Source organism: Leptonychotes weddellii, chromosome 9 (assembly GCF_054177405.1).
Source record: "Leptonychotes weddellii isolate Sample4059 chromosome 9, ASM5417740v2, whole genome shotgun sequence".
Taxonomy (NCBI): domain Eukaryota; kingdom Metazoa; phylum Chordata; class Mammalia; order Carnivora; family Phocidae; genus Leptonychotes; species Leptonychotes weddellii.
The window spans coordinates 19,006,819-19,033,654 of NC_138377.1; the positions used below are offsets into that span (position 1 = coordinate 19,006,819).

General features: G+C 38.2%; 1 protein-coding gene and 1 pseudogene across 4 annotated transcripts in view; one reads left to right on the plus strand and one right to left on the minus strand.

The window, feature by feature from the left end:
• The window catches only part of TSHR (thyroid stimulating hormone receptor), a 154,163-nt gene that overhangs the window by 53,742 nt on the left and 73,585 nt on the right, over nucleotides 1-26,836 (minus strand). For all 4 annotated transcript variants that reach the window (XM_081830108.1, XM_081830107.1, XM_006733353.3 and 1 more), the window contains exons 3-4: nucleotides 21,370-21,441; nucleotides 15,783-15,857 (exon numbers count right to left, since the gene is read on the minus strand). In XM_081830108.1, the coding sequence (XP_081686234.1) occupies nucleotides 15,783-15,857; nucleotides 21,370-21,441 (147 nt within the window). The remainder of the gene's footprint in view (nucleotides 1-15,782; nucleotides 15,858-21,369; nucleotides 21,442-26,836) is intronic.
• On the plus strand, nucleotides 876-6,721 carry LOC145723317 (zinc finger CCCH domain-containing protein 11A pseudogene; annotated as a pseudogene).

Sequence of the window (26,836 nt, forward strand, 5' to 3'; positions counted from 1 at the left end):
GTATAAAGTCTGGGGCGCCTGGGTGGCCCAGTTGGTTGAGTGTCTGCCTTCAGCTTAGGTCATGATCCCAGGGTCCTGGGATCGAGCCCCGCATCGGGTTCCCTGCTTGGCGGGGAGCCTGCTTCTCCCTCTCCCTCTACTGTTCCCCCTGCTTGTGCTCTCTTGCTCTCTCTATCAAATAAATAAATAAAATCTTTAAAAAGAAAAAGTATAAAGTCTGACAAAGTTCTTGGTATATACTAGATTCTTAGCCTCCAAAGTCCTGATTTGCCCCTACCCCCTGCTCTCTCTCAAATAAATAAATAAATCTTAAAAAGAAAAAAGAAAAAAAAAAACTCAGCTAAGCCCTTCTCCATTTCCATGTGATAATTCCCAGAAATTATGATAGCTTGTGTGTAGGTCATGGCAGTGGAGAGGAAGAGGGTACATTTTTTGTATATTAGTGTAGTAGAATCAACAGGACATGGTGAAGGATTAGAAGGGGGTGATAAGGAAAGAAGGTACAGTGATACCCCTCAGGTATCTGGAATATGCAGTATGATAAATGGATGTGCCATGTACCAGCTCAGCAAATAGTGGAGGAGTGGTAGATCAGAGGGAGAGGCTGATTTCAGTTTGGGGCATTTAAGTAGTGAGATATATGTGAGACATCTCAGAAGAGATATCAAGGAGACCGACAGGTAAATGGCCCAATGCTAAAACGAGAGACCTGGACTAGGTATGTAAACTTGAGAATAGTTGGATAAGGTCACGGAGGGGGAGAATTGTAGAGTAAGAAGAGAAGAAGACACAGGTCTGGGTCATATGGAACCCCAATGTTTAAAAGTGAGGAAGGAGCATGGACTAGCAAAGGAGAATGAGAAAGACCAACCAAGATGGTAGAGGATGACCAGGAGTGTGGAATCCCAGAGGTCAAGGGAAGAAGGTTCCAGTAAGAATAGAATGGTCCACTATTTTGAATCCTGTGTCTAGCTGTAAGATGTAATGACCATAGTTTCAGCACCGTGTTAAACGTAACTGTATTAATTGACTGAATAGGTAGCTTTTTATCTTTGGAATGCCAGCTCTAGGTCACCAACAATTTTAGCACATATTTTCTACCATCACAATTCCTATCAGCACAATCTAAGCAAGAACTGGGAAGCCGGCTCATAGGAAACATACAGTGCATTAGCAGGAGAAGGTTGAAAAAGCAGTGAAGGGATGGTTAGAAGTGGGGGTGATGAGCTCCGAGTCCTTCCATAGCCCTAACTCAGCCAATTTACCAATCACATCGACGAAAAAGGGACAGGGAGAGAGGGAGGGCCTCTGAGGAAGAACATCCATGCAACAGAGTAACATTATGTTCTTTAACTGCTAATGTTCTCCCGGAGGCTTTTCAGTAAATGCTAGCAATATGCAATGGCACTGGCCATCAGCACACCTTAGTTCAGTATCTATGCTTGTAGCAAATCCAACCTGGTGAAGGGCTCTGCTTCATAAACAAATCAGAGGGCTTTAGTTCTCTGCTGGGAGTGCCAGGGAAGTTGGGCTGACAGTAGATGAGTAGATGAGATAAATCATTCTATATTTATATTTGGTCTCATGCTTTCCATCTATCTCAGTTCTTTGAGGGAAGAAGAGAGATTTTTCAGCTCTGTTTCTCTCATGCGAGTAGCATAATGCTTTGTTTATAGTCATTGCTTAATAAGTGATTACAAAATAAAGGTATTAAGCATTTGTGTGGCAGGAGTCCAGAAGTCTTTACTTACCCTTTGTGCCAACTAAAACCATTTGCAGATAATAATGTAGGATATATATTAGACAAATCTGGAGAATGCAAGATGTGTTATTCTCTTATTTTCTAAGATATTAGACTGAATACCTCATATACGTAAGAGAAATATCCTTTTAAAAACCCACTTCCAAACTCATCCTCTTTTTAGTTTTTGTATTTAGTAGTTTTCTTTGCTCTATGAAATTAACTCTTTTGCTCAGAGGGAGAAAGTTGATATTTCTAAGAGAAATGTTAACAACTAGAAACTATGAAGAAAAGGCCATAATCATAACAAAACAGTTGCTTTTAATTGCTGTAGGGTGTATATAGAGCTTTGTTACAAATTAGTTTCTTTGATTTTTTTTTGGAGAAAGGGGCAGAGAATCAAAATCTCTGTCTTTTTAAAGCTATGCATTTTCTTCTGAGTGTGACTTTAACTGCATCTCATGGGTTTTGATTTGTCATATTTTTATTGTCATTTAGCTAAAACTATTTTCTAGTGCCTACTGTGGTTTCTTCTCAGACTCATGGTTATTTAGAAGTGCATTGTTTACTAGTCAGAGAACTTGATTTTAATTTTTTGTAAGCTATTGAGACTTGCTTTCATGGCCCTACATATGGTTAATTTTGATAAATGTTCCATGTGTCCTTGAAAAGAATATGTACTCTGCAATTGTTGGATACAATATTTTATATAAGTCAATAAGGTTAAGTTTGCAAATTATGTTGTTCAAACCTTATTAATTTCTTATCAGTATTTTTACTTTTCTTGTATGCATGTTCTATCGATAAAGCTCTATTGAAACAAATCCCCACTATCATGGTGGGTATCTATTTTATTTTTTCAGTTCTGTCAATTTCTGCTTTACATAGTTTGAAGTTCTCCTACAGATATTAAAATTTAGAATCATTGTATCTCTCTGTAGTAATCCTTTTTATCATAATAAAATTTCCCTTTTTATATATAGTAAGACTTCAGGGTTAATATATAGCAGTATATTTATATCTATTTTCTCTTGGTTATTGTTTGCATGTTAATATTTTTATCCTTATACTTTCAGTCTTTCTATAGCATTGTATTTAAAGTATGTCCCTTGTAAGAAGCATACAGCTGATTTTTTTTTTTTATTAACTTACCTGGAAATCTTTGTATTGTAGTTGGAATATTAAGTCCTTTTACATTTAATGCAATTAATGTAAATACCGATTATTTGGTGTTAAATCTACTATTTGTTTTAGAAGTTCTTCATTACTTCTAATTTCTTGCCCTTTTTGTGGTAATTTTTTTTTAGATTTTATTTATTTGAGAGAGAGAGCACAAGCAGGGGGAGCAGCAGTGGGAAAGCAGACTCCCCACTGAGTGCAGAGCCCAACACAGGGCTTGAGGCAGGGCTCGATCCCAGGACCCTGAGATCATGACTTGAGCCAAAGTCAGATGCTTAACAGACTGAACCACCTGTGCGCCCTTTGTAGTAATTAATTTTTATTATTCTATTCCTCACTACTATTAGCTTGTTAGTTGTCTATTCTTTTACAATTATTTTAGCTGTTGCCCTATGGATTAAAACATGTATTCGTTAGGGTGTTGCTGCTGTGAGGTGGGCGGGTGGCAGCGGCGAAGAAAGAAGGAAGACGTGGCAGCAAGCAGGAGTTGGGGACAGTGTCAGCGGTTCAGACTGATGAAACCGTCTTGAAGAACACCCCCTACACTCCCATAATTGGTGCGGATTCCTGGGGGAAGGCCCATGATGTTGACATCTTGCAGGCCTTGATTCTGGATCTTGAGAAGGAGGCTGTGGGACTAGTGATAGCAATGCTTTTTAGGATTTGGGGATATTCCCTTCCCCAAAATTTCCTGGAAAATTGACTCATATTAAGTGTGAGTAAAAGGGGTAATAGATTGGAACTCAGGGAAGACACAGAGGTTCCTGTTGAGAGCAACCAGCTAATGACTGCATTTTAAAAGATGATTTCTGTGATTCAGTTGTCTTTTGGAAGATTTAAACCTATTTCAAGAGGATTTGGAGCTGGTCCTCGCCTTGAGGAAGCAGTGGCTTGTTTACAAGAAGCCGCTTCTGATCTGAGGATCTACCCAGCCTGCCTAATCAAGGAGAATACTGCTTTTTTATTTTTGTTTTTCCTATTCTACATGTACCAAAGATGACAGCTGTCCCTTCCATCACTGTGAGGTTGCACTAGGAAATGAAACTGTTTGCACATTATGGCAAGAAGGGCGCTGGTTTCAACAGGTGTGCAGGTTTTGGCACATGGAGATTGACAAAAAATGTAGTGAGATTCCTTGTTACTGGGAAAATCAGCCAGTGGAATGTCAGAAAATAAACTGCGCTCTCCGTCACAACATTATGTTGATGGCCTTTTCCTACCTCCAAACAAAACTGTGTTGTCCACTGTGCCTGAGTCACCAGAAGAGGAAGTGAAGGCTAACCAGCTCACAGTTCAACAGAACTAATTGTCTGTCCAGTCTAATCCCTCCCCTCAGCTGCGAAGTGTTATGAAAGTAGAAAGTTTAGAAAATGTTCCTAGCCCCACCCATCTACCAGTTGTAATCAATGCTGCAGATGATGATGAAGATGATGATGACTGGTTTTCTGAGGAAGGTGATGAAACCAAAACACCCATCCTGTAACTGCCTTCCGAAGTTCATAATGGATTACAGACAGCCTCTGCCCAAAAACCTGGGGTCAATTTGAAACAAGGTGAATGTTTGAATTTTGGAATAAAAACTCTTGAGGAAATTAAGTCAAAGAAAATGAAGGAAAAATCCAAGAAGCAAGGTGAAGTTTCTTCTGGAGTTTCCAGTCTTTTACTCCAACCTCAGCCCATTCCAGGTCCTGAAAAAGAGAATGTCTGGACTATGGTGAGGACAGTAATTCTTTCCAGCAAACAAGGAGAAGAACCCTTGGTAAGACCGAGTCTCACTGAGAGACTGGGAAAATGAAAATTTTCAGTAGGTGAGGACAGCAATCCTCCATTAAAGTGTAGCCTTGCACAGAGGTTAGGGAAGAAAGTAGAAGCTACAGAAACTACGAACACTGACAAAGCACCAAAGAAGGCTCACGTTTCCAAGTCTCTGAAGGAGCGATTAGGCATGTCAGCTGCTCCAAACATTGAGGAGTCAGCAGAGAGTCACCAAAGTTGGTGAGATCCATGTGAAGACATTAGAAGAGATTCTTCTTGAAAAAGCTAGTCAGAAACGTGGAGAATTGGAACCTAAACTCAAGACAGAAGGACCTCCAAAAGTTGATAATTCTACTTTAGGAACAAGAAGCCCCTCTACTATCTGAATCAAAACCTTCTCTGAGGTCCTGGCTGGAAAGAAACATTGGCAGCAGGAAGCAGAGAGACAAAAAAGCAAAAAGGATGTAACTTGCATCAAGCTAAAGACCAATAGTGAAATTAAAAAAACAGTGGTTTTGCCTCCTATACTTAGTTACAGCAAAGGACAATCAGAGGAGCCCACAGGTGGAACAGTCTATGCAGGAGGTGCACATCAAGATGCTAGAGGAAATGAAACAGGAGATGGCACTGTGGGCACAGCAGAGCTCTGAGAGCAGCACCAGCTCCCAGCCTCAGCTTGAGGCCACCCCCCAGGGGCAAGGCAGCTCCTCTGAATCACACACACACACAAAAAAAACAGGTATAAAAGAAGAGAAGAGGGGCGCCTGGGTGGCTCAGTCGGTAAGCGTCTGCCTTCGGCTCGGGTCATGGTCTCAGGGTCCTGGGATCGAGCCCCGCATCGGGCTCCCTGCTCAGCAGGAAGCCTGCTTCTCCTTCTCCCACTCCCCCTGCTTGTGTTCCCTCTCTGGCTGTCTCTTTCTCTGTCAAAAAATAAATTAAAAAATCTTTAAAAAAAAAAAAAAAGAAGAAGAAACTTCAAGAAGGAAGTGAAGTCGCTTCCCAGAGCAGTGTTCCTAGAACAGAGGCTAAAGAGGCTTCAGTAGAGACCACAGGAGTTGGCATCACTAAAATTCAAGTCAAGAGATGTGAGACCATGAGAGAGAAGCACATGCTGAAACAGCTGGAGAGGGAAACCTCACAGAAGGAAAAATCAATTTTGACACCCCTTTGGGGAGATGTAGACTCTTGCAATACTCAGATAGCAGAGAAGCCAGTGCTCACTACTGGGTGGGCATCACATGGCACCTGACAGAGCGGCTTCCCACAAAGTCGTCCCAAAAGGCAGAGGTAGAAACCTTAGGCACTGGGGACTCAATACTGAATGTGAGATGTGCAGCACAGACCTTGGAAAAAAGGGGAAAAGCTAAACCCAAAGTCAATGTGAAGCCATCTGTGGTTAAAGTTGTCTCATCCCCCAAACTGGCCCCCAAACGCCAAGGCAGTGGAGGTCCACCCTGCTGTCATTGCAGCTGTGAAGCCACTCAGCTCCAGTGGCGTCCTCCAGGGAGGCCCCAGCAAAAAGCGGCTGTGGCGGTTATCCCATTCCTTTCTGAGGACAAGTCAGTCAATATGTCTGAGATGGAAATAACTAGAGACCCTCTTGTGTTGCCTCCACCTCAGTCCTCTTTAGATTCCTCCCCACCGGAAGTATCTAGCGCTTCTTCATCCCAGATGGCTGCGAAAATTCACCGACTCAGCTCCACCTCAACAAGAAAGCCCCTGCTTTCTGTGGAGGGTGATTTTGAGAAACTAATATGGGAGATTTCAGGAGGCAAATTAGAAGCTGAGATCGACTTGGATCCTGGGAAAGATGAAGATGACCTTCTGCTTGAGCTATCAGAGATGATTGATAGCTGAAGGCAGTAGAACATTTAAAAAAAAAAATTGGAATTACTTTCATCTATTATAACATTTACCCATGATGATCATTTCTTTAGTCTAGAATTTGTCCCAAATCAGAAGTATACCTCTGAATTACCCTTACATGTCCTAGATTCCTTGGGGCCAGATTTTTACAGTCCCTTGATAACCATTTTGTCCATTCGATGCCATGGTTTAGCATTCTATGAGAAAAATGTTCTCTCTTACACATCTCCACAGAAAAACTGAGAGCGAGATCCAAGTCAAAGGCTGCAAGAGAACCTAGTCACTCCTTGAGGTATTTGTCAGTTTGGGCTTTTTCCCCCCTTTGCTGTAGTATTTCTTTTATGTATTGTCTTAATGTACTTATTAATGTAACCTGAGTTTGAAAAGGATGAAGACCAGCTGCTGCCCCTGCTTTCACACTACCACTAAACAAAAGATCCACTCCATCTGCATTAAATTGTATGTCTTTTTAAAGATATTTGGAGATTCAACTGAGCTTTAGAGAAGGCTGAGCAGCTCCAGAAGCTTATAATCTGTACATAACTTTTTGAACCTGATTTCCATGCTTCTGCTGCTCTGTAAGCCTCTGGAGAGCAATAGCTAATTTATTATTACTGTAATTTTTTAAGGCTTTAAAGTACCTCAGAAGTCTTCTGAAACTAATTTTTTATTTCTAGGATTCCCTGGATTCTTAATAAGAGATGGTGACATAATGATTAGAGGAATTCTTTTTTTAGCATGCAAGTTGTTCTTTCTCTTCTTCAGTACTTGCCTTCTACTGGCATTGAATTATCACAGGGATAAAAATTGGTTAATTTTTTATTTCTAACTCTCCCAGCAAACTCCTCTTGCCCAGTATTTATTTGGTACCCTTTAACCACCAGAGGGGAAAAAAATGAACTCTAAGCTGCCAATGTTTATCTCTGGACTGTAGCAGTACACTGAATTATAATATAGCAGGGATTGTTGAGATGCTCTGGGGTGTACTGCATACCTTCCAGTTTTCTTAATTTCTGAATTGAGTTTTCTTTTCTTGATGTCAGTCTTTTTCATATAACCTCAAGGTTTAGACTTGTGAAGGAATAAGTATGGTGGGGGTAAGAGTCTTGAAAGGAGACATATTGTACATAATCAGAAGGAAAAGGAAAGAAGGACTTGTCCATTTTTGATATTTTGCTATAGGTGGCCAGTTTTGTTTCTCACAGGGAAATCTGATCCACCTGTCATGTTGGCTCCTAAGGAATTGCTGTTGTAAGTGGCTCCTCAAGAGTTGAACCTCGTGTAGCCTTTTTGGGAATATGGAAAAGGAAAAAAGCCACAGGACTGCCCATTCAGTCTTGGGAAGATCTGGATGATTCTGCACAAGCAAAAATGACTTGAAACTTACATATAGACACCTCTCTACCAATCCATCTTCAGCTGACTGAATGTTGTATAATAGCCCTTCTCCAAAGTAGGAGTGGAATGTTCTGGTTTCACCAGATTTTCTACCAGATGGACTTCACAGATATATTCAGAGCATTCCATCCCAAAGCAACAGAATATACATTCTTCTCGAGTGCACATGGAACATTCTCCAGAATAGATCAGGTCAGGTCTCAACCAGTACCAAAAGACTGGGATCATTCCCTGCATATTTTTGGATCACAATGCTTTGAAACTTGAACTTAATCACAAGTGGAAGTTTGGAAAGAACTCAAATACATGGAGGCTAAAGAGCATCCTACTAAAGAATGAATGGATCAACCAGGAAATTAAAGAAGAATTTAAAAAATTATGGAAACAAATGAAAATGAAAACACAACTGTTAAAAAATCTTTGGGATGCAGCAAAGGCAGTCCTAAGAGGGAAGTATATAGCAATTCAAGCCTATCTCAAGAAACAAGAAAGGTCTCAAATACACAACCTAACCCTACACCTAAGGGAGCTGGAGGAAGAATAGCAAATAAAGCCTAAACCCAGCAAGAGAAGAGAAAAAATAAAGATCAGAGCAGAAATCAATGAAATAGAAACCAAAAGAACAGTAGAACAGATCAACTAAAGTAGGAGCTGGAAGAATTAATAAGATTGATAAACCCCTGGCCAGACTTATCAAAAAGAAAAGAGAAAGGACCCAAATAAATAAAATCATGAATGAAAGAAGAGAGTTCATAATCAACACCAAAGAAATACAATTATAACATATTCTGAGCAACTATATGCCAACAAATTAGGCAATCTGGAAGAAATGGATGAATTCCTAGAGATGTATAAACTACCCAAACTGAAACAGGAAGAAATTGAAAACCTGCACAGACCCATAACCAGCAAGGGAATTGAAGCAGTAATCAAAAATCTCTCAACAAACAAGAGTCCAGGGCTGGATGGCTCCCCAGGGGAATTCTATCAAATATTTAAAGAAGAATTAATACCTATTCTTCTGAAGCTGTTTCAAAAATAGAAATGGAAGGAAAACTTCCCAGCTCTTCCTATGAGGCCAGCATTACCTTGATCCCAAACCCAGACAAAGACCCCACCAAAAAGGAGAATTACAGACTAATATCCCAGATGAACATGGAAGCCAAAATTCTCACCAAGATACTAGCCAATAGGATCCAACAGTACATTAAAAGGATTATTCACCACTACCAAGGATTATTCACCACTACCAAGTGGGATTTATTCCTGGGCAGCAAGGGTGGTTCAACATCTGCAAATCAATGTGATATACTACATTAATAATAAAAAAAAAGGACAAGAACCATATGATCCTCTCAATAGATGCAGAAAAAGCATTTGACAAAGTACAGCATCTTTTCTTGATTAAAACTCTTCACAGCGTAGGAATAGAGAGAACATACCTCAGTATCATAAAGGCCATGTATGAAAAGCCCACAGCAAATATCATTCTCAATGGGGAAAAACAGAGCTTTTCCCCTAAGGTCAGGAACACGGCAGGGATGTCCACTATCACCACTGTTGTTGCAGATGACATGATGCTTTTGGGAAAACCCAAAAGACTCCACTGCAAAATTGCTAGAACTCATACAGTACTTCAGCAAAGTGGCAGGATATAAAATCAATGCACAGAAATCAGTGGCATTTCTATACACTAACAATGAGACAAAAGAAAGAGAAATTAAGAAGTTGATCCCATTTACAATTGCAGCCAAAACCATAAGATATCTAGCAATAAACCTAACCAAAGGTACTCAGAACACTATAGAACACTCATGAAAGAAATTGAGGAAGACAAAAAGAAATAGAAAAACATTCCATGCTCATGGATTGAAAGAGCCAATATTGTTAAAATGTCTATGCTACCTAGAGCAATCTATACATTCAATGAAATCCCTATCAAAATACCATCAACTTTTTTCACAGAGCTGGAAAAAACAATTCTAAAATTTTCATGGAACCAGAAAGACCCTGAATAGCCAAAGGAATGTTGAAAAAGAAAACCAAAGTTGGTGGCATCACAATCCCGGTTTTCAAGCTCTATTACAAAGCTGTAATCATTAAGACAGTATGGTACTGGCACAAAAACAGACACATAGATCAATGGAACAGAACAGAGAACCCAGAAATTGATCCTCAACTCTATGGTCAACTCATCTTTGACAAAGCAGGAAAGAATGTCCAATGGAAAAAAGACAGTCTTTCAACAAATGGTGCTGGGAAAATTGGACAACCACATGCAGAAGAATGAAACGGGACCATTTCCTTACACCATACACAAAAATAGACTCAATATGGATGAAAGACTTAAATGTGAGATAGGAATCCATCAAAATCCTAGAGGAGAACACAGGCAGCAACCTCTTTGACCTCAGCCACAGTAATTTCTTCCTAGACATGTCTCCAAAGACAAGGGAAACAAAGGCAAAAATGAACTATTGGGATTTCATCCAGATAAAAAGCTTCTGCACAACAAAGGAAACAGTCAACAAAACCAAAAGACAACCTACAGAATAGGAGAAGATATTTGCAAATGTCTTACCAGATAAAGAGCCGGTATCTACAATCTTTAAAGAACTTATCAAACTTAGCACCCAAAGAACAAATAATCCAATCAAGAAATGCGCAGAAGACATGAACAGACATTTCTGTGAAGAAGACATCCAAATGGCCAACAGACGCATGAAAAAATACTCAACATCACTTGGCATCAGGGAAAGACAAATCAAAACCTCAATGAGATACCACCTCACACCAGTCAGAATGGCTAAAATTAAAAAGTCAGGAAACAACAGATGCTGGTGAGGATGCAGAGAAAGGGGAACCCGCTTACCACTGCTGGTGGGAATGCAAGCTGGTGCAGCCACTCTGGAAAACAGTATGGAAGCTCCTCAAAAAATTGAAAATAGAGTTACCCTATGACCCAGCAATTGCACTACTAGGGATTTACCCCAGAGATACAAATGTAGTAATCTGAAGGGGCACCTATACCCCAATGTTTATAGCAGCAATGTCCACAACAAACTATGGAAAGAGCCCAGATGTCAATTAACAGATGAGTGGATAAAGAAGATATGGTATATATATATATACACACACACAATGGAATACTACTGAGTCATCAAAAAAATGAAATCTTGCCATTTGCAATGATGTGGAGAACTTGAAGATATTATGCTAAGTGAAATAAGTCAGTCAGAGAAAGACAATTGTCATGTGATTTCATTCAAATGTGGAATTTAAGAAACAAAACAGGATCATAGGAAAAGGGAAGGAAAAATAAAACAAGACAAAATCAGAGAGGGAACGCCTGGGTGGCTCAGTCGTTAAGCGTCTGCGTTCGGCTCAGGTCGTGGTCCCAAATTCCTGGGATTGAGCCCCACATTGGGCTCCCTGCTCAGCGGGAAGCCTGCTTCTCCCTCTTCCACTCCCCCTGCTTGTGTTCCCTCTCGCTATGTCTCTCTCTGTCAATAAATAAGTAAAATCTTAAAAAAAAAAAAAGAAATTAGAGAGGAAGAACAAACTATAAGGGACTCTTAATCATAAGAAACAAACTGAAGGTTGCTGGGTTGGGGGATGGAGTTACTGGGTGATGGACATTGGGAAGGGCGCATGATGTAATGAGCAGTGGGTACTAGTGGGACTGATGAATCAATGAACTCTACCTCTGAAACTAATAATACATTATACTTAATTGAATTTAAAAAATAAATACTAAAAAAATGTATTCATTCTTTATAAAAATCTAATATAAGTTACTACTGTTAACATTTCTCAGACAACTCAAAGACTTTAGAACACTTTAACACCATTTATAACCCTCCCATCCTTTGTTTATTTGTGTATTTTAATTTTGAGGCTGTAGGTAGTCCTTGCTTTGCATGGTTCCAATATGCATAATATGAAGTTACCATTATTTAGTTAAATTTAAATAATAGCTGGTCCTGGCAACATAGTTCAAGTTGTGGCTACCATGATATATTAACTGTGAATAACTGCACAGAGTACAAACTTTGCTGTTAGCTCTTCAATATGTGCATCAATATGTAAATAACAAATGCATATCATGATAGGTGACCAATTATACCACTTCTTTCAAAGTCATTGGTGATTGGTCACTGAGCATCTGTTATTCAGTTGCCTCCTTGTCTTCCAGTGATAAACCCATATGACATTTTTTAGAAATGGATAATTGAAAGAGGGAACTGACCAGCTGAGATGAAAGAGCAGCAAAGAAACAGAATGTGATAATGCTGGAAGTGAAATTTGAATTATATGTAAATGGAGTCATAGGAGAAATAGCTGACCTCGTGAATGTTGATACTGCCACTGTTTGAGAGACTCTAGATATTCAATCAGAAGAACTTAGTGAAGGCAAATTATTGACATCAATGAGAAAAGTGGTTGCAAATAAAAGGATGAAGATGTCCCAAAATAAATGATGCTGATAAAAAAAATCACATTAAAGGAACTCTTAGAAATATTTTATGACATTGAAAGAGCAGAGAATTAAATTTTGGAAGCTGATCCAGATCTAGAAAGAAGTATGACAATTTGCCAAGACATTGATATGATGCTCTTGCAAGTTACATAGCAAAGAGAAAAAAGGCATGCACTGTTCAAACTATGCTTGATACGTTTTTTTTTTTTTTTTTTACAATGAAATAAAACATTTTAGTTCTAAATGTTTTTAAAGTTTAAAATTACAGTGTATTGGGGCACCTGGGTGGCTCAGTTGGTTAAGCGGCTGCCTTCGGCTCAGGTCATGATCCCTGGGTCCTGGGATCGAGCCCCACGTCCGCCTCCCTGCTCAGCGGAGAGCCTGCTTCTCCCTCTCCCTCTGCCTGCCACTCTGCCTACTTGTGTTCTCTCTCTATCTCTCTGTCAAATAAATAAATAAAATCTTTAAAAAAATAAATTTACAGTGTGTTAAATAAGTATCAGTTTACTATTTTTCCTTTCCCTATACATTTATAACCAATAGAAAGAAAGGTTTTACTGTTTTGATAAAAACTTTTAAAAGTCACAATCACAACTTTTTTCACTGATTATTAAGATCACTTTGCATAGTTTCAGCATGCAGTTTCATGATCCTGCACCATTATGCCGTGCAAGGATTGCCTATATTTTAAGCCCAGTAAGATATTTTTTGTTTTGTTTTGTGTAGCCAAGGTTCATTTTTATTTACCTTTTCTATTGTTTTTCATTTCCTTCTGTACTTCTGTGCTACCATTTAGCATTATTTTCCTTTAATGTTAAAATTCCCTTTAGTAGGTTCTTAATATGAGCCTAATGGTAATGAATTCTCTTGATTGTTATTTGCTTGAAATGTCTTTCTTTTGCCTTTAATTTCAAAGAATACTTTTGGTGGGTTGGCAGGTATTTACCATTGTTATTTTTGTTGTTCTCATTGTAGGTATCTTTCTATTGATTTTTATGGATCCTATCTTTTCTGTTGAATGAATAATCAGCTATCAATCTTGTTGCTACTTCTTTGAAAGTTTGTGTGTATTCCCCCCCCTTGGATGCTTTTAATAATTTTCACTTTGTCTTTGGGTTTTTTTTTTTTTAAAGATTTATTTATTTATTTTAGAGAGCATGCACGGGTGGGGGGAGGGGCAGAGGGGGGAGAGAGAGAGAAAGAGAAAGAGAGAGAGAGAGGAATCAGACTCCCCACTGAGTGGGGAGCCCAACATGGGGCTCGATCTCAGGACTCTGAGATCATGACCTAAGCCTAAACCAAGAGTTGGACCCTTAACTGACTGAGCCACCCAGGCACCCCTACTGTGCCATATATTTTTAAATTTTCTTTTTTCCTCCATGCTGCAGGCTGGATATATTCGTCTGACTTATCTTCCAGATTACTAATTTTCTTTTGAGCTGTGTCTAATCTGTTGTCAAACTCATGTGTTTAGATTTTATTTCAGTTATTGAATTTTTAAGTTCTTGTTTTGATTTGATCCTTTTTATAGTTTCTAATTCTATTTTGAAATTCTCTATCTTGTCTTTAAAATTTTGAATATCTTAATTTTAGTTACTTTAAAGTCTGTGCCTGATAACTCCAGTACTCCAATATTTGAATCTTCTGTAATCATTTTCTGTTGTTTGTTTTCTTCTCTTGATTTTTTTCCATATATTCTTGTTTTGTTTTGTTTTGTATGCCTGTTATTTTTATTGATTTAAAGCTAGGCTTTAGCCTTCATGAGGGCTGATCTATTTCCCATTATTCCATACTTCTGGGATGAAGCTTTTTAGGGATCCGAGTTAAAATCTTGTGATGTTTGTTTATGAAGGAGCCATCTTACTTTGTAAGCCCTGAACTCCAGTTTTTGGTTTGCTAGCCCTATGAGATTTCCTAAACTTCTGTTCAACATCAGTCTCTCAGTTATTGCTTATAATTCACAGAATACCTCAAGAGGAAAACAATCAAATGTTGTTTTTGGGATTTGCTTCTCTCCCCTTAAATCCACTTAAAGATTTTTTTCCCTATCTATCTTCTCTAGTTACTTTCAGATAATGATTGATCTGATGTAAGCTTGCCTACCATAGCTGGAAGTAACATTCTGAGCCTCAGTGTCCTTGAAAGCAGTATAATATAGAGAATAGGGTAAGAATTTTTGAGTAAGACATTTAAGGTATAAAAATTCTGCTCTTACCTCCTCATAACTGTGTGACTAAGGAAAACATACATATCCTCTATGAATTTATGTTTTTCTTATATAAATAATGGAAAAAAATAACCTCTACTTGATAGGTTTGTTTTTTGAGCCTTAAATGAGGGGGTTAAGTACAGAAAAAAATGTTTAGTATAACATCTAGAACATAGTAAGATTTCTTTTTAAAGATTTATTTGAGAGATAAAAAAGTAGAGGGAGGGGCAAAGGGAGAGAATCTTTCAAGCAGACTCCCCACTGAGTGCAGACCCTCATGGGGGGGCTCGATCTCATGACCCATGAGATCAGGACCTGAGCCAAAACCAAGAGTCAGACACTTAACTGACAGCCATCCAGGTGCCCCTAGAACATAGATAATATGTATTTTTGTTTTTTCAAGAAAATAATTAATATTTCATAGTATTTCATAAAATTAAATGACTGCTTAGAAGAATGTAATGTGATTATGTACAACTTTTAATTGATTGTAATGTACTAGAGAAATAAAAACAGAATAATTACTTATGAAGTGCACTGCCTGGTTTTAATGTGCTAGGCACAGGATTACATGCATTATATCATTCAATATTTATACTAACCATATGAAGTTGAAGCTCTTATTACCCTTATTTTACAAATAAGGAATGTGAGACTAGGAAAGATTACATGATTGTGCAAGGTTAGGTAGTGAATGGGCAGAGAAGCCAGGGTTCAGATCTGATTCTAACCAACTCCAAGGCCAGAGTTCCTAAACCCACTTCTTTTCTAATCCCTTGAAACTACATTTCTCTTTCCTAATTGAGAGAAAATGTTAGATTTGCAGAATCTTGCACAGTCCTGGAATCAAGTCAGTAGTCAGTAATTATTTATTGACTCATCGACATCCACACCAATGAAATCTGCTGACACAGTAGTAATAGAATGAAATGACAATTTAAGAAGAGAACTCCTAGTTTTGTCTTTACCTTTCAACCATGGAAGTGGAATTTTGGATGGATTAACAAACTGTGAGAACCAGTTAAGAATTTAATCATAAATGGAAGTTTTGACCCATGGTCAAAAACCCAGCTGTTACAACCATCTAGAGCCCTAGAGTTATCAATCAAGACTGGCTATGGTGGAGTCTATGCTGCACTTTTCATTGTACTTACATGTGGGTCATTTTACTCAAATTGTAGAAGGAATGTGATTCCAGCCGCTGCAGAGTTGCATCTATTGACAAGTAGCTGAATGTCACAAAAATATAAAGCAAAGTAGAAAGTTAGTCAGGTTGTGAATGCCATACATATCTCAAACATTAATCTTAATAAAACTTCTTTGTCCAGGGCTTCTCAGATCAGGCAACATGATTTCTCCCTAATTATGTTAAAATTAGTTATGCTTTTTTCAGATCCCGTGATACCTGAAAGCTTCCCAATTCTTTAGGTCCTATTCATCTCTAAGGTTTCACTCAACTGATACTTCCTTCAGAAGCTTTTCCTGAATTTCCCAATTAGGTCAAATTTCCCCTAAGTATACCTCATTACACCAAGAACTCCTTTCACTAATTATCACAGTGCAACTGTCTTATTGTTTGGATAATATTTGATTTATGTTGTCTGATTAGGCTATATATTCTCTGAATTGGAGAACTGTGTCTGTTTTGGGTGGCCTTTGAATTTTGAGTGCCTTTCATAGTGTAAGGCATGTAGTAGACTCTCAATAAATGTGTTAAGGTAATGAATGAATGAGTGAATAGATGAGTTACTCAAAATAGCAGAAAATGAAAGACACTAGAAAAGAACACAAGAATTAAAAAAGAGGCATTATTAATGGAGTATGTGATAGCATGGGATTAGAAATACAGTTTCAGAGATGAGAAATCTATAATTCTCTAGTGGAACATTCCATAGGGTGGTGACTACATATCCACTCAAGACTTTTCTTCTTTATTTTGATGAAGCAGAAAATTCAAGATTTGTCTTGAACTCTGTAAGCAAAAGATAACTCAAATAAAAGTTTTAAGTATGAAAAGAGAAAAGAGAAACTTCTAAGTACAACTTGTCAAGAATACATAGGGAATATTGTTTCGAAGAGTCTCCACAAATTCTATTCCTGAAATGAGAATGACTAATGCAGCCAAATTCAATGATTGTTTTTTATTGAGAGGCATCTCTGATATTTGGGAAAACTAAGAATTAATAAATGGTATCCACTTGTAGTCACAGCAGAGATTCTCAACCCTGGCCATAGAGTTGAACTACCCAGGAAGCTTCTAAAATTTACATATGTTCAAGACATAATCCAGGATAATTAAGTCAGAGTTTACGAGGGATGAGGTGCAAATACTTTTATTTTTAAAATGCTTCCTCAATGATTCCAATGTGCAGGCAGGGTTGAGGACCACTCATCTATAGTTTGAATTAAGTCTGTCAGCAAAATACTTTCATTAATACAATGTTTATGAGAGGAGTTCTGACTGTTCCATTTGAGTTTCTGCCATGGTCATTGTGAATATTCTAATGGTCCTGTACTTTCTGTTTTGATTTATCTATTCTCCAAACAATTATCCTTTATCAGGTCCCCCAAGCCATTGCCACTTGTGGATAACATTATGTAAATTATTTTGATCCAAATATATCTTTAACGTAGTGGAAACAATGGAAGACATTGAAAAGATTAATTTATTGTGTAGAAATTGCAGAGATTTATAATGGATGAAGCTGAGCCATCTGAAGGACAAGATTAATTTTGAAGACTGCAAACTTGTTTTCCTAAATATTACGTCATACCTATTGCTCTAAATTTTCTACTGAATTTCTTAGTTTAGAAGGTGAAGTTTTCTCAAGGGGTTACTGGGATGGTCATTCTGCCCATGTCATAATAACTGAAGTTCCAGTTCTCCAAATAAATTATACATCCTCAAAGGGCTCTTACAGCTCAGATGTGAAGACAACATGTAGGAACCATTTATTCAGTGGGATGAAAGAAGTGATTCCCTGCTTGCTTATCCCATTTTTATAAACAAGAAAAATCAGATCCCACCTCTTCCTCAAATTTCTTCTTTAGCCTGTAAGTCTTATGTAATCACTAGGGTGACCATATCATTTATCATCCAAACTAGGATATTTTTGTGAGTTACACAGGCTGCTATTAATAATTATACCTGAATAATAGGTGGAAATTTGTCCTGTCCCAGGCAAACCTATCTAGGATCACCCAAATGATTTCTCTCTTGCCCCCTAGACATACCAGATCTTTAACGATTACTTATGTATATCTGTGTGCTTTCATTCAACAGATATCTGTTGAATATTTACTCTATGTCAGTAAATGGGCATTGACAAAACAGATCTGTTCCCTAGCTTCAAGGAACTCACAGTAGTGGGTAATATAGGTAAGTAAATGGGATTAACATGTAGAGTGATGAGTGCACTAATGTGGTTCAGGGAACACTTAACCAGACTGGAGAATCCAGCATAGTTTCCATGGAGGAAGTCTCAACAAGGCCTTCAAATCTGCCTGGGTGTCCTGGCAGGAGCCAACCCTCCCTCTTTTATTGCCCATCACTTTTATTTTAAACCTCGTATTTCTAACTCTTCACCCTCAATATTAGCAGATTATCTTTTAATAATTTGTAGAAAAGACTGAAACCTTGAGATAAGAATTCCTAGAATTCTCCACCACGAAGCCTATTAATTTACCTGTACCTGCCTCCTCCCTTACTACTACTTTCTTGTGACAGTATAAAAGATGACAATCTTCCTGTAGCAAGTCAATTGCTCTATTTGGATACCATCCCTTCTTGCTTTCTCAGGGACCTCATGCCTTAAAGTTGTTTGTTCTTCACTCTCCTTAGCCTCTCCCTCTCTACTGAAGCCCTTCCCTGGTCTCAGTTACATCTGCCTGTTTATGACTCTCAAATCTCAAAAAAACCCCTACACGAGTCTTCCCTGAGCATCCCCCATACCCAGCACTTCCAGTCCTCCTTACTCTACTTTGCTTTTTTCTTTTTACCATATCCATTATTCCCTTCTAAACTAGTATATATTTATTATGGTTTTGGTTTATTGCCCATTTCCTTCCATTCAAATGTAAACTCATTAGGGGCATCAATCTTTGTCTGTTTGTTTCCTGAAGTATCTTCATCTCTTAGAACAGAATAAATATTTGTCAAATGCATGAATAAAAAATTATGTCTGTGTCCTGATGTCTGCTGGACATAGCTTGCTTGATGCCTCAAAGGCACCTCAAATGCCATGTGCCCCAAATTGAACTCCTAACTTGCTCCCTGACCCTCCACAGCAAATCCACAGAAAACTTCTCTAGTGCAGCAAATATGCTCATCAGCTACACACATGTCCTAGTCAGACACTTGGATGAAATTCTTCTCCATCTCTCTCCACCTCCAAATCAATCAACTTTCCAGTTTGTTGGTTCTCTCCTATTTATTTCTCACACATGGCCACTTTGTTTTCCCTCAACCATCATCACTCAGTTCACAATCCCCTCTTCCCCAGGACACTGCATCAACCTCCTCACTAGCTTCCTGTCTCCAGTCTTACTCCATTTGACTCCCTTTCTACAGCACAGGGGAATGTTTCTAAAACATCTGATCTGTCCCTTCCCTGCTTATAACCACTCAGTGGGTTGGCCCCTAGGGAAGATTTCAAACTGCTTTACATGGTTCACAAGGCCCTGAACTTGTTTATTCCCTGGTTTCATTTTTCTCTACTGCCCTTCTCCCAGCTTAAGCTCCAGCCTCAACAAATTTATTTTAATTTAACCGACAGCTCAGCTTTTCCCTTCTGCTTGGAACTATCTTTCCACCTCCCCCCGCCCATCCCACCACCCAGATAATGCAGATCAAAAGTTAGGTGTCATTTTCTCCAGGAAGCCTTCCCTGACCACACTTTCCATCCAGGTAACATGCTTCTTGTATGAGTTCTATAGCACTCTATGACTGACCCTATCATAGCACTATCACTCTCTTAGGAATGAAAGTGGAAGCTGTATGAGTATTGTCAGCTGTTGTATGTGAAGCATCTAGCAAAGTGCCAGACACAGAGTAGGGCTCAATAAATATTTGTTGAATGAATGAATAAAGTAATTGTCAAGCTATTGGGACATCCAAGTAGAGGCACCAAATAGGCAATTATATAGGAATTGAGGGAAAAAGAAGAGCTAAAGGGGAATTTGAGGTGTTTAGCTTATAGGTCACTAAATGGTCATGCCATTAAAGGGAGAAGGAAAAGGAACAGTTTAGCAGGAAGATGATGGGTTTATTTTGGATTTGCTGTTTAAAGTGACTGTGGGACATCAAGATGATGATACTTGGAGGGAAACTTTTATTTTTATTTATTTTTAATTTTTTAAAAGATTTTATTTATTTATTTGACAGACAGAGACATGGCGAGAGAGGGAACACAAGCAGGGGGAGTGAGAGAGGGAGAAGTGGGACCCCCACGGAGCAGGGAGCCCGATGTGGGGCCTGATCCCAGGGCCCCGGGCTCTTGACCTGAGCCGAAGGCAGACGCCCAACGACTGAGCCACCCAGGTGCCCCAGAAGGAAGCTTTTAAAGCAGGCCTGACTTGTAGGAACAAATCAGGGCTGGAAATGTTCATTTAGGAATTAGTTGTGTTACATAATAGTGAAGCCAAAGGAATGGGAGTGTTCCTTCAAGGAGAGGAGGGTATAAAGGAAATGAGACAAACTAAAGAATGAATTGATCTTTAAAGAATTGAATGAAATGAATAGGAAGCTAGGAAAGGAGACTGAGGAAGAGTAGCTAAGGTAAGATGTTAAAAAGAAGGATGACAGCAATATCCAGGAAATCAAAGAAGACAAGAATTTGAAAAAGGAAACACTGGTCAGGAAAATAAAAAACTGCAGAGATGTTTAGCGGGATGGTTTCTCAGCTTCAGCATTGCTGACATTTGAGACTAGAAAATCCTTTGTTGCGGAAGGATATTCTGTGCCCAGTAGGGTGTTTAGCAGATCCTTTGCTCTACCCAGGAGATGCCAGTAGTCCCCTCCTCCAGTAACAACTAAAAATGTCAAATCCCCCTGAAATGACACAATAGACAATAAATGGTCATGAAATGAATGAATTTAGCCCAAATCAATACAGGTTGTTCCTGGTTGTATTGTCATTTAGTGTGCCTGAATTATCTTCATTGCTTGTCAGAATCCATTAAACAAAATAAGGCCCTGGTTCATTTCATATACAGTTATACTCTTGTCAACTCAATATGGAAGTCCTTTTTATCCTTGCTCTTGAGTGTATAGCAATTCAGTTTTCTAAGGTTTAGAATTATTTTTGTGTGTTTTTTTTTTTTAAGTGAGAGAAGTCTGACATCATTACCTATGTTTCTGACAAAATGTAAACATTTTCCTAGTGTATAATCAACTTTTTGGTAACTAGGAGAGATGGACTAGAGATCGATATATAAATCTGTTTATGGGGGAGATTCCTGGCTAAGGTTTTACCACATCCCAAGATACATTAAAATACATTGAGAATTATTAAATTCTCAAGACCAAATTTGCATTAGAAAGAAAGCATTTAGGAATTTGGGATTAGAGATGTCACAAAATCAAATAAACACCTTGTACATAAATTTTTCACATACATTGGAGATGTAGATATTGACTTATACAAGTACAATATATATCAAGTATTTGTCTTGATAAAACACATTTAAAAAATAACATGGCACAGTTGCAAACTTTTATTTATATTTTAAAAAATGACTTACATCCTGGAAATATTGGGCAGATTTGAAAATGCAAGACTGGGAATGGTTTTCAGATGAGTCTCTGTAAACTTCCTGTGAAAATAACATTTACACAATTAGAGTTTTAATCATTGGATTTTTATAATAAATCATCTTAATTACAAACAATACATTATTAAAAGCATGCTGGTCCTTATGATATATATTTTATCATACATAATCAAGGAAAAACAAACATACAGTTTTCCCCCAACAAAACAAGAATTGAGAGTGAGATTCAAATGCAGAAAATAAAACTTCAAACATCATTTTTGAATTTGCAGTGAACTCGTATGCCTTGTTTGACATCATATTCAAATTATTACCTGGAGGCCAATATAACATATTCGTAAGTTTATTAGGACTACTGAATACACATCATGCACATGTCAATGGAAATGTCTTGGAACGCCATTGGAATATATATGAAGAGCATATTAAGAGCATTAAATGCATGTGATATATCTTGAAGATTAAAAATAGTGGTATGGTTACAATCTTTTTGTCCAACCAAAGATCTCTTCAGTCATTACCTTGAGCTTATCATCTACTTGCTACAGTTTGGAAATAACTGACTGACAAGGAGCTAATTCTCTTGTGACATCTTTATTGCATATGCAACTTAAAGGTTGTGGCTTTTCTTCCAGTTTGCTTTTTTGGATACTTTTCAGAAGGCCGAGATTATTTTCCTTATAGGTAATAAGACATCTTCATGCATTTCAGGATGTCTGTCCACCAAGATGTTCCTTTTTTTAAGATTTTATTTATTTATTTGTCAGAGAGAGAGAGAAAGAAAGGGAGAGCACAAGCAGGGGGAATGGCAGGCAGAGGGAGAAACTCCCCACTAAGCAAGCAACCCAATGCAGGACTCCATCCCAGGACCCTGGGATCATGACCTGAGCTGAAGGCAGACGCTTAACCAACTGAGCCACCCAGGCATCCCGAGTTGTTCCATTTTTGACTTCCTTTTTTTGATATTGCAACTGCTTGATAGAATCCTGTAGGGAAGAAGGTGTCCCAACTCACTTTGCAAAAAGACAATGCCTCACTACACTTACCATCTTCTTCATGGGTCTGTTTTTGCCATATAAATATGAGTAATCACATATCACCCATTTACTACCTTATTTAAAGATATTAGACTAAAATTGTGTGTTTCCGTTCTAGGCTGCAGCGTTTTTTTTCTCAACAATCTATTTCCTTGATCTCTGAATTCTTTGAACTATTAATTTTTGCAGTCATTGAAATGCATTTGGAACTTCTGGTTTCTGGTTCTGGAAGCCTGGAAGTCACTTCTCCCTCTTAACAATAAGTAAAAAGCTGAACAGATTGAACAGACTGAAAACTCAACAACTATTCTAGGAGAAGGGAAGACACAGGGCAAACTGCTCTTCCCAAGACAGCCAGGCAAATGAAGGTAGTCCCCGACTCCCAGAACAGAGACTGATGTGTGGAAACCACAGGGAGAACCAGTGTCAGGGTAGGAAACCTATACTGGGATTGATGAATTGCTGGAGGCACAGTGCTGATAAATTTCCAGGGGGACCTGGTCATAGGGAGACCTCCACAATTTTGTAAGATTTACCTCCAGGAGCTCAAACAGGTTCTAATGGTAAGCATTAGGAAAAAAAAAAAATATCCCCTTGATGTTTCTGGCAAAGGGAGGGGAAAAGGAAACATTTGGAAATATACCAGAGCACACAGTTCTTACCAAGGGCTGCCCTCAGGGGACACTATTAACTGGAGCCTGACCTGGGAACAGTCCTGTGCTACTAAGGGGAGAGAAAAAAAAAACTGAGAAACACTGGTAAAGTTCAGAGTCTGGAGGCACAGGCTCACTAAAAGACTGAGACCTAATCACAAGACTATAGAACACTTCCCCTCCCCCAACACCTCACCGTCACATTACTAATGGCCTTATATTTATAGCAGTTCCTTTTACCCAGTATATCATGTCTGTCTATCAAGAAATATATCTGCCTAATCGATGCATCAGCAGGACCAAATTAGTTTATCACAGGATCTATTAACTTGGGGGAGGGGAGGTGATGTGAATGACAAAAGGGTAAATTGTTAGCTCTTGGTGTTTCAGCATGAAGCCCAATGCTGCCTTAATGTTTTCAAAAATTTAAGTCCCATAAATTACCCACCCTTCCTCATAGGTCTCCCACTTACATTCCCTTAATTGGATTGATTAAAAGCTGTTGGTCCAGATCCAAGATTCTGAAGTTAAAAAAAAAAAAAAATGAGAACAACAAATCATTCGATTAAAATCTCCCAGGAAAATTGGGCCATGCCAAAGGAAAACAAAGGATAAGATAAACACCTGTTGGGTATCACCCAAGGAGATTGAGTTTCTCAAGCTCAAAGGTAGTCCTATGTATAGAGCATGTCCTAAGGCATGGATCTTGAGGGCATACTTATCATAAGGCTCACATACTAGGTAATGTGGACCTAATTTGTAACTTTCATTGGCTAAAAATTGAAGGGTTTATTTGTGTTCAGAAGAAAATGACATATTTAGAAAATTAATGTAAGTTTACAATGGTATCTAAGAAGTCTGACTTAGAACAGAAATCCATCTAAATGCAATTTAATAGACTTTGAGTAAAAGATTCAAGATTCAAATAATGTTTATATCCTTTCCCAATGTATGAATTTCTGAAATATATAATTCATGTTTCTTGAATTCTCTCTGTCACACACATATAAACACATACACACTTAAATTTTTAACAAAGATCTTTTCCCTACTACTGATTAAGTTACATTTAATGGAGTTCAGGGCACACTATCCCAAAACATGGTAACTTAGCATACTGAACATTTTAAGCTGGAGGAATTTGAGAAACAGCAGGTGTAGGAAGGACTCTCTGATCCCTCTTCTTCTCTGAAACAAGTCATAAGACCCTCTTGTGAGAGGTGCCCTGACTATAGCCTTATCTCTGAAAATACCAAAGGAACCTGAATGAACAAACCTTGCTAAGCTTCCTTCAGTTCATTACACTTAGTTCATACCCTTTGGTTCTATCACTATGACTTTCCATTCTTCCTCAAACCAGCATAAAAATGCTCAGGTTTAATCACTTCTTTAGGTCTTCATTTCTTTATGAAGGCTTTTGTGACACATGAAAAAATTATATTAAGTAAATTTTTATGTTTTTCTCTTGTTAATCTGTCTTTTGTTACAAAGCCCCAGCTGAGGAACTAGAAGGGTAGAAGGAAAAACATACTATTTTCCTCCCCTACAGTTTCTGGTGATGGGGATTGGATAATAAAAGGCTGGGATACGCCACTCACCTTGGACACTGAAGCAGAGGTCTGGGACAAATGACAGAAAGCCAGTAGAAGGTAAGAATTCTTAACATGTCAGTTTCCTAGATCTCTGTCTTAGTGCTTAGTCGAGAGAGGAATGTAAATATTTCTCCTTGCCCTTTCCTTTCCAAATTCAGGTTAGCAGGAAATAATATTTGTAAGAATTAGTTCTTTGGACTGTGACCCTTGTGAGTTTAGTTTTGAGTACCCATTGTATATTGATCCTTTCCCTCCAGGGACAGGTATTGCTTTCCTGTTTGTTTGGGTTTTTTGTTTTGTTTTGTTTTGTATCCTGAGAGCCTTGCTTGGCTTTTTACCTGCCAGGATATGCAGGTCATTGGTTACCTTTTAAGAAAGTTGCCTAGGAAACAAAGATTCTGTGTTTTATCAAAATAATTTCTTGTGCTTCATGTTGTCTTTATTAAGTCTTTTTATTACTTAAGAAAATCTAACCTTCTTAATATTAAAAGAGTGGAGGGTTTTGTTCACAACTGTGTAACCATCTGTATTTGCCTTTAAAATGCTTTATCGTCACTCTGGCTAAATAGATGACCAGGATCTTATTTAATTAAGTGTTCAAATCTTTTGACATATTTGACAAATTTCCCAAAATCAAATTCTAAATAAAGTCTTTTCTAACTTTGAACTAACTTTGAGCTTTTCCAGAGGATCCCTGCAAAGCAGACTTAAAAAGAGCCTATATATCCAATTGTCTTTTCTTGTTGCACTTGTATAAATAATTAGGCCAAGTTTAATAAGACTAGATTTATTTTTGCAAATAAAAATAGTCTTAGATTGTCTTTGGTAGAAATGGAGGTGACTGTAGAAAAATGTTGTTTCAGTGAAAAAGTATTACCTGCCGTTGTGAATGTTCATTATCTTTGAACTATTTTTCATCTTCTTGTAAATTGGATCCCGCCGTTTTTGCATTTTGTCAGTTGTTAATGTATCCAATGTTTTTCCCACCTTCCTGACTTGGCATCACCAGAAATAAAAACTACCTATTTCCCAAAGTCCTATAAGCTGAAGCTGGATGATGATAAAAACTTTTAGGGAATCACAATAACAGATCATGTATGGGCACTCTTTGTACCTATGGCTGTTTAGGTCACCCAAAAATTTCACCAGAATGTCCAATGCTATCACCAGAGATACTCAAACTACAAACCCAAAATTTTATCAGTCGTTACTGCCTGTCCTTACTACCTTACCCAACATCTAGAAATCTTGACTAACTGCCCTCTGGATTCAAAAACTGAATTTATAGTTTGTTGGAACCATTAACTTTTGTTTTACTTTTATTTCCTCAGAAATGTCCCTCCTTAAATGCCTGATTATTAATACCATTAGCCTAACTTGGGTGGGTACTCTTACTCTCACACATATCACCATCTTCTGAAATGGAACAACTCTTTAGGACTGACCTATTCCTAGGATTGAGGGACTGGTTCACTGGGATATGGGATGATCTATCAACTAAGTTTCTGGACTGTCAAACTTCTTGGGGAAAATTTCAGACGGGAGAATAATGGGGTTCAGAATATATTACCCCAAAATATGATACCTTGGCCTATTTAATATTTTAAGCTGGAGGGATTTGAGAAACAGCAGGTTCAGGAAGAACTCTCTGACCCCCCTCTCCCCGCTGAAGCAGGTCATTAAGACTCTCATATGAGAGGTGCCTTCCCTGTATCCAGAGGAAAGGAGCAACCTTATTTCTGAAGACAGAAGGATGCCAAGGGGGAATCTGAAAAAGTGGGCCTTGCTAAGTTTCCCCCAGTTTACTATCCTTAGCTCATGCCCCTTTGTCCTACGACATTTTACCACCACTTTACATTCTTTATCCAACCTACCATACAAATGCATAGGTTAAGTCATTTCTTCAAGTCTGCATTTCTTCATAAAGGCTCCCATGTCATGTAAAACTTACATTAAATAAGTATGTATGCTTTTCTCTTGTTAATCTCTCTTTGGTTATTGAGCCATAGCTGAGAAGTTAGAAGGGTAGAAATAGATGTTTTTTCATCCTCTACACAGCACAACATGTTTTACAAGACAAAAATGTTTGAAATGCTAACATTTTACTCATTCTTTTCAGCTAGATTTCTCACCAAAGAAAGCCTACCAATACAAA